Source organism: Poecilia reticulata, linkage group LG10 (genome assembly GCF_000633615.1).
Source record: "Poecilia reticulata strain Guanapo linkage group LG10, Guppy_female_1.0+MT, whole genome shotgun sequence".
Classification (NCBI taxonomy): domain Eukaryota; kingdom Metazoa; phylum Chordata; class Actinopteri; order Cyprinodontiformes; family Poeciliidae; genus Poecilia; species Poecilia reticulata.
Genome location: NC_024340.1, coordinates 23,268,005 through 23,276,908, shown reverse-complemented (window position 1 = coordinate 23,276,908; position 8,904 = coordinate 23,268,005). Strand labels below are relative to the sequence as shown.

Here is an 8,904-nt window from a genome sequence, read left to right as displayed (position 1 = left end):
GAGTGATGGCTGTTAGATAGCTATGCACGACAAGCCTCATTCCAACGAAGTTCTGACACATAGAGATAATGATTCACACACGTGCTGGGCCTGCAAGCCCACACAGGGGCAAACAATACAAACTCAGACATAGAATGTGCACACATAGAGCCCACAAAGCTGCCTTTGTTGACTACTGGCTGCCTCTCAGCCAGCGCGTACTAAATGTAAAAAACACACATTGTCTYGTGTGTGTGYATGCATACATGTGTCATGCGTCTGACACGGTTAGCCCTTTCCCTTTTAGTCTGAGAGCCATGAGTGAGCTGATGTTTATTCTGCATCCAGCACAAGTACCTTGGTGATTTTAGGGTGGAAACATGTGTGCAGGTGTCTACCTTGGAGGTGACGGTAATAGAGAGGAGATTCTCATTGATCCCTTAATATCCGGCCTGAGGCCAAGACAGCGAGCCAGAGAGCCTGTGGGAAACCGTGTAGTTGAGAGCACGAAATGAAAGAAAGAAAGAAGGAAAAAGATAACAGGTGCGGAGGCGATAAAAGACCGGGAGGCAGAGGATGACCAAAAACGATAAGAGGCAGAGGTGGTGACAGAAGCGAGCCGAGTGGCGGCATTAAAACAGACACAACAAGAGAGCCGGGTTGTTGGACGGATTAGGAAAGGTGTGTTTGTACCTGTCCTTATGTGCTCTGTCACGGGTATGGCCAATGGTTTTTTTTTTGTTGTTTTGGGAAGTCGGGGGAAGACGAGCCTCGTGAGATAGTGGGACGAGAAAGGAAAGTAAAATGGGAGGTGGGATGGTGCAACTAGGAGACGGGAAGGGAATGATGAAAAGAAAAAGGTCGTAAATTTTTCGCAAGGACAGACGAATAAAACCTCTGCTAAGCCCCCGGCCCTCCTTTTTCAACCACAAATGGGAACTACGCTTTGTTTTTCAGAAAACGCCCAGACCTCAGAGTCCAGTTCTCTCATTTACTGCATCCCAAATGACCAATGACACCACGCTGTGTACAAAAACCTAGTATTTATTCTCTCTCAAGTTACAATACAGTATTATCACACAGGGAAAAATAAATAAACATTTTTGTTCAATAAATAATGGCAATATAATCCATAACCTTTGGCCATAACAGCACACATTTCAAACACATGACGACAAATTTATTCTGAAAACAAAATGTTTTAACTTGCTCGGAGGGAAAGCTGAGCGGTTTGAGTTTAGGAATGTGAAGCYAACTTACAGCATTACTTCAACATTTTGAAAAGTGACTATCAGAGTGGTGAGCWTGTCTTGAACTTGCTGTCATAACACCTGGCACAAGCATGTGTCTTAAGTGATCCAGTCTGAAGGCTAGTTGAAGGCATAAGGCATTGAGTTCACCGATTTACTTCAGTTTTTCTTTCCAGCATATGGCTTAAATACTCCAGCTGTTTAACTCAGATGTGCTACAGGGCAAAATGAAGGACGAGTTATTTGAAACCCTTTTATTGGTCTACGCTTAAGCAATATCGCTGCAATAGTGTGCAGGTAAAAATAAGTCAATTTTAAGATAAGTCCGATTAATAATATTTGAGTGTATTGATTRGGTGCATTGCTCTTAAACATCTAACCACTTTAGTTGTTTGKKTTTTTTTTAGAAAAAGGAGATTGTGTAAGATGCGTGTTTATTTGTAAGCATAGAAGTTGAATGGTGGATTCATATTATGAGTTGTGTTATCTGTTTTTTAACTTTCCCCTTGAATAAACAAAACCTTTTGACAAGCTTTGTTTATTGAAGTTTATTGACCGCCGTCACTGCTTGTAGATTCCCTAAGTAGGATCTAGTTAACACAATTTCACAAATTTTGTAGACTAGAGGAATGCGTCAGCTTTGGCGTGTTAACACTTTGTTTGCAAATAGCTACTGATGCAATGACAAATGCATATAGAAGCTTAACAGAGAGGAGAAAGCTAGACTAACACTGCATGTTGCTAATCAATTCTGTTAGCAAGTTCTGYTCCTGTAATGTATACAATTAGCTAAAATATAGATATTACAGCTTTTGATTTTAGTGTGTTTGTGTACATGTAGCATTTAAACAACCACATACCAAATAAAACATTTTAAATAGTTTTTTGTTGTTTTTTTTTCATTAATGAATAGGCTACCGGTTATTGCAGGAAATTAAAATCTTATTGAGTTTTCTGAAAATCTGGATTTAACTACTTATAAAAACGTGCTAAGATGTAGTTTAGCAAAGCTGATATGATGAAATTATTTCATTTGAAATTTGGGGAAAATGTTTTTGTTTTTTTTTTTAGAACAAAAACATAACTTAATTTAATCAAAGCACAAACAAATATAATCTATAACAAAAACAAAAACTTGTCTCTTAATATTAACCACTGTAGTAGTTAGCTACAGTGGTTAAATAGTCACTAGTTTCCCAGTTAGGTTGGCCAAAAAAGAACTGCATTTATTTTTATTTTTGATAAGAAAAATGTTATTGTAAGGGAAAGTGCCTCCACTAACTTAAAATAAGATGCAGCAGGACTGCAAAAATGCTTTTAAGTTTTTATTTTTAGGTTCTAAAATTCTAAAGATTACAAAAGGTGGTGATATCTGAGTAGATTAAAGCCTAAGTTGTGAGCACCAAATCTAAAAGGAGGCAAAAAATGTGCTTCGCCGCTCAGCTAGGACTGTATGTGTGGCTCTGTTGTGCGATTACGGTAAACTACAATTTCCTCAATAATTACTCAGCAATACCCTTCTGCTGGTTAGTATACATGATCACTCCCTGACTCATGCCCCCTCTCTGCCTCAATCATTCCTTTGGGCATTTTTCCTCCTCCTCTTGTCTTTTGCCCATTCATATTTTTTTTCCTTCTTCCTTTAGAGAAAGTGAATATTTGCTGATTCACACATGTGAGGTCACTGAATCAGCTTGTGCACAATGACTGCACTGTCTGTCTGGCTGCCGGTCACCCGGCCAGGCTGCATTGCGTGCCTGTGTTGTTCAAGCCTAACCACCTACAGTGGTTTTTCTGTTGATCTATGAGCTGTGAAGTCCGGTAACTCAGACACCAGACTCAGTGAGTTTATCTCAATTACCTCCAATGTGCGGTCAGAACAGTCTTGTCATGGCTTTGTGTGCTTTATGTTCCAGTAGCAGGAATGGTGACCAGCCAAAAAAGTCCATTATCCACTGGTTCCAGTACGGGATGAATGGATGTGTTCAGTATAGATGTGGTAATGTGCTTAGAGAGATCTCGGTTGCTTCCTCTCAGACTTTGTGAAAACAATAGATTTCCGCCTTGCCGTACTTTTGTGAGTCTTTGTGTCTTTGTCCGGGCCGCCCAATCGTCTCAGCCTCGGAGTCTCTTCTTGAGACGGTTGAAGTCCTTGGCCGATCTCCACAACCAGCTCTGCAGCTCTCGCAGGATCCAGAAGCCCTCCACCTTCCTGGCGAAATCGTTCATCGTTGGCYGAGCTGCCAGGAGCGACGAGGAGGTGGAGGGGGAGGAGGACGAAGAGGAGAGCAGCGGACTCAGAGGAGGAGAGAGAAGGGAGGTGCCCCTTTGTAGAGAAAGCGGGACAGGCTGGGGCAGCAGGGTGTGCTCCTCACCSACTCCGAACTGGTACAGGAGCGAGAGAGTGGAGAGGGGAGGCGGGAGGGTGGGGTAGAGAAGAGAGCGAGGACGCCGGTGGTGCTGCTGGATGGAGGAGGAAGAGGAGAAGGCTGAGTCCATATCAGYGTCCTTCTCTCCCTTTAAAACGAATCTCCTGTTTGTTTCTAAAATAAATCCGTCATCTCTGAGGGCGTCTCGGTGATCTGAGTTCAGACTGAAGCTGTACTGGTTGTTCGTCTGCTGATGGTTTATGGTTTCTCCGGAGCCCAGATACGACACTTCCACTCTGATTTTGGTCTCCCTGTCCTTCTCATCCTCATTATCTTCTATACTCAACAACCTTCTCCTTCTGCCCCAGTTTTCCACCTCTTCCTTCAATTCCTGCACCTCCTCTTGCTCTTCCCTCTCCTCTCTTCTCACTCGTTCTCCTCTTCCCTTCTCCCTCTGCCCACCACTCCGCYCCACAGCGGTGGTTGCCTCCGCTTTCTTCCCCGTTCTCCCTCTTCTTCTGTCCATCTGGTCGCCGTCTTCCCTCTCTCTGACCATCTTTATCCGACTTCTTCTCTGGCTGCCACGCTGACTGGACTCTGTTCTTGACCCATCTCTGGATCGGTACAGGCTCTGGCTCATGAGCGGAGCAGGCCGGCTGCTCCCAGTCCCCCTCTGCGGRAACTGCAGCTCGCCAGCTGCAGCTTGAGCGGGGGACGAGTAACCGAGGGARTTCATCAGTGCAGAAATGGAGCCGAGAAGTCCATCCAGACCGGTGCAGAAGTGCAGCAGGGATGTTTTGAGGGACGGGCAGAGGGTGGAGCGGGCCAGCTCCCTGACAGCAGTCAGCAGGATAGAGTAGGCCCTCTGGTTCTGTGCGAGTCGGGCTTGGTTCTCCAGGCCGTGCCACAGCTCCAGTCGGGTGGCGGCACTCGGMAGAGTCAGAGCCGTGCTGTTGGGCCGAGGAGGAGAGAAGTCTTTCTCATTGAACGGCGGGCCCAGATATGTCAGCTGCAGGAAAAGCCGAAAGAAAGAGACGATTAAACATATAAAAAAAGTGAATTACACTCAGGGCTGCCTTCACACTTAATCGATACATACAAACTTCAAATACGCTAAGACAAGCTGAACAGCAGATTAAACAAAGCGATGAGTGACGATGACTTTGCAGTTTGACTTTGTTTTCTTTCCCAACAAAGTTACAAAGCAGCTGGGTTAACCGCAGTGTTTTGAATAAACCAGATATGGTTGCCAGATTTGGATTAACAGAGTTCTGCTGACACATTCCCATATCTCAACAAATTAATTAGGAAAATAAGGCAGGCTGGCAAAAACATTTGGAGCACTAAAAAAAAAACCTTAATTTGAACTGTGTTTTTCTTTGTTTGAAGCTCAATGAAATCCTTCAAGAACTAGGCTGCTGTGGGAATATTCTTCAAAACTCAGGAATAATAAAAAGAAAAGCAGCAGGTCAGCTGAGAAAAAAAACCAAATGGATTTTCTGTCTAATAAAAACAATGTCCTATTTGATTTTTGCCAAATCAGTGCTACTGCCAGGTCAAACAAAAGGAGAAGATTAATAGTTTATAAGTGACATAAATCAACAATAAAAATATTTGTAAGTCTTTTGGTTTTCTTGTAAAGCTAAAAGTGTCTAAATAATTTGATTTATTTGACTTACTTCAGCTTAAGCAAGAGAAGAGGATAAATGAAAAGCAAATGTTTGTTTTTCTTAAYAGTTTCTTTTCTGTCTCTCTCATCCCTGAAGAGTCAAAAAACGGCATATAATTCTTTAAATTTAGGATCTCAGTACCCTATTACAATTATTTTAAACAAATTTTTGTTTTTCATGTTTAGAATTAATAAATATTAGCATATCTTAAGAAGAAAAACAATCCTCCAACATACCCACAGTGAGTATAAGGAGCTTTTCCAAATAGTTGGTCATTGTTTTCCAAATATCTCCTGGTCTCACCTGACCTAAGCACATTCTTTCAGTCTTTTTACTGACAAAATCACTCCGAAATTGTTTTTTTAAATAGCCCTGAATGGTTGTTATGGAGACTAAAGTTATATATTGACCCTTTGCACTTAATCATTCGAGGCGCCATGACGGGCGTCGGAAGTGAGRGACGGCAGTATTTTACAGAGCAACTGAAATTGCTCAGTTGCTCTGTAATTCATGGCTTCTGATGCCAGTAAGAGTGACTTCATTAAATGAAAACAATTAAATTTCAAGTTTCATGAAAAATTTGTATCTTAGTGTGTAATTGTGTTGCATAAAAATAATCTCAAAGAATTACTCACATATACGTCCTTGATTTCCTTGAGCTGGTACTCCAGGTATTTGGTCAGCTCGTACGTGCTTTCGATCGAACTTCTCTCGATGGCCAGGTTGTGGGAAGGGTCCACAGCCGTTGCTACGGCAGCRGCCAGCAGCACCRCGAGCAGCTGACGGACTGTGGGGGGTAAGCAAAAGAAAAAAGGCTGATTAAAACGCCRGCAATTAGAGATGCTTCTATAATGACGTGCATGTCTTAGGTGTCCAAAAGTTAGCACGCAAATACTCTGAGGCAGAACTTATTTCAGCTATTATTTTCTCACATGTTTTGAGATTATTTATATTGGACACTGAGTTTTGTAATAAATCTAGTGACTAAATGGACAGAAATAACATTCAGCAGCAGTTTCCAGACTTCACCGTAACCCTGTTTGTTGGAATTGTAAAAAATATTCAGGTTTATTTCATTGCCTGTGTGGCGACGACTTTGCCTGGTTGCACCCTGCCGGGGTCAGAGTTATCCGACACTGCCAATGAAACCTTTTCCGTTTCCAATCTCGTTTTAGAGGTCTCTGGCTGTAGGAGGTTTACTCTGGCTTTAAATAAAACCTCGCCTAATAGCTCTAGACAGTAAAACAAATGGCTCCTACATTCAGGGTTCACACAAAAGCTCACACGTATGTTCATTCCTGACCAAAACCCCCAAAAACAAAGACATGTGGCTTTCTTTACCATCACAAACATTAACGTGTTTGTGTCGGTTTGTCGTGGCCCTCTTGTTTAGGTTTTACCTTGTTTGTATAGCTGCTTTAGGTTACATGTGAGTGTTTGCTAGAATGTTTGCAGCCGACATCATATACGTGGATTAGCATTACATTGCTGTGATTGTATACAGTGATGTTATGTGTGTTTGAGGAAAAGAGAGACGACGGGGCGATCAGAGGAAGTGGGGGGTAGCAACACTGAAACCTTTCAGAGCCCAAATCTCTGGTTTCAAACAGAGAAAATTGGAGCTGAAAGGTTGATTTTTCGACAGTACGGTACTTCATGTACATCCGCCTCTCGTTTTTTTTTTTTTTTTGTTGCACTCTTTGGATGCTTTCACTTTTTTCCCCTGCTAAATTTCTCCAAACACAACACTTTTTTCCTCCTCCTGCAATCTGTCATCCTTTCCCATCCTCTCGGCGCTCCCTTTCATCCTGACGTTGCCCAGACAGAAAGCCGTGATTCATGCTCCTAAAACATGCTGCTGTTCATTAGGTGTGAAAAGTGCATTGCACAATATTTCTCTCTGGCGCTCAGTCAGCCTCCGTCCAGCTCAGACACACCTCAGTCGGCCCTCCTGTTGCCCCGCCAATTCAATCCCTTTCTCCTTTTAAATTAGTCACAGTGTACTTAAGCCTTCCTCCTTTTTCCTCCAGAGTTTCTCCTCCGTCTCCTTTCTGCCTCAGGTTAGAAAAAAAAAAAAAGAAAAAACAGCAGCCAATTAACCCTGATTAGCTCTCTTGCTCCCTCCCTTTTCTTTCTGTCATCCTCCACTATGGACCCCACAAGAAGAACGTGAGACCTGAAGTGAAATCGCTCTGACATATTTCAAAACATTTAGCTTTAACACGCTTGTTGGGCCCGCTGAATGGAGAAATGACCTTAAACAGCCAACGCGTTTTCCTTGTGACTCAGCCGTATCGGTGCCCACTCCCAAACAGGGTTGGGTAGAAACTCGCTGTTCTTATGTATGCTATACTACTCAACGGACAAAAATGTACAGCCCTTTGTACAAACCTTTCCACTGTCGCGCTGTTTGTATGTTTAGGGTTGCTGTCCTGCTGGAAGGTGAAACTCCACCACTGTCTAAAGTTTTCTGTCTTTCCATTCACTCTGAACACTGTCCCTATTGAACAAAACCATTCCCACAGCATGATGTTTCCACCACCATGTTTCACGGCTCGCTTCTTCACAAAATAGTCAGTTAGGCGGAAAGCCGTTTTCAAGATTTGACACATATTTAGGCCACACATGAATTTGCACCAATCGTCCTGCTGCAAGGCTTTTGCAGCCTCTTACAGGTCTTTTTATCCTGTTTTAGCTCCTTTCATCTTCCCATTAGCTCTGATCAGTTCTTCTTACCCCCGTAAAGAAATGCTGATGTTCCCACCATCATGAGCCAAAGTGGGGATGTGCAGCAAAATTCAATTTTGGTCTCATCTTAGTAGAAAAACATCTTTAAAGAGGATTGGGAGGAGTGGGGTGTGTGTGTGGAGTCATGGAAAATCAAAGCTTTTGCTCTTTGTATCGTGTTATGTCGAAGCAAAATCTAATTTCTTTTAAGTTGTTTTTGTTGTGCCTGGAAAACACATTGTACCTCCCTTTAGCGTCTTCTGATAAACTGCCAAATTCTTTCAGCAACAGCTTTGGGCCAAATTTGTGAACTGCATAACTAATAAACGTCCTGTCAACATGATCTCCAACCTGAGCTTCGGATCTGTGCAGAGTTACCAACGCTCTCTTGGCTTCTTCCCAGTTTGATGTTGTTCTTGTCCAGCCTATGGCTATGCAGTTGTTCTGAACCCCCTGCATGTTCAGTATGGATGAACAATGCTGCTAACTTTAAACCTGTGAGGCATCCCTGGTCTGAATGGTTATCATAACAGTGCTTTAAGCATGTTCAAAACTTTCTTCCTGATGTGTTTGTTGTGTTTCTTGGTCTTCATGATGCTGTTTCTTCACTAATATTCTCTAATAAACAAAACACAACAGCTGGATTCATATTGAGATTTAACAACACAAAGGTAGATTTTTTTTTTTTTTGTAGATTATTTTGCCCTGGATTTCCTTTAGAAGTAGTAAAGTGGGAATACCCCAAATTCCATCTTTTTAAATGGTTGAAARCCATTTTTCACTCATTTTACAGTTCTAACCCACTTTCTGTTGATGTCTTAAATAAAATCCTAGTATTAAAACACATTTAAATCTGTAACAAGATAAAATAGGAATACTTTTGCAAGGCTCTGCATTTAAAGAAGAAAA

At 42.2% G+C, this 8,904-nt stretch overlaps 1 protein-coding gene across 1 annotated transcript; it reads right to left on the bottom strand.

The window, feature by feature from the left end:
• Positions 1-1,002: 1,002 nt before the first annotated feature.
• On the bottom strand, positions 1,003-7,109 carry clcf1 (cardiotrophin-like cytokine factor 1). The gene is made up of 3 exons (XM_008420925.1): positions 7,082-7,109; positions 5,904-6,175; positions 1,003-4,607 (listed from the first exon to the last, which is right to left on the bottom strand). The coding sequence occupies exons 1-3, from the start codon at positions 7,107-7,109 to the stop codon at positions 3,345-3,347; spliced, it is 1,563 nt and encodes a 520-aa protein (XP_008419147.1). The 3' UTR covers positions 1,003-3,344.
• Positions 7,110-8,904: the final 1,795 nt, after the last annotated feature.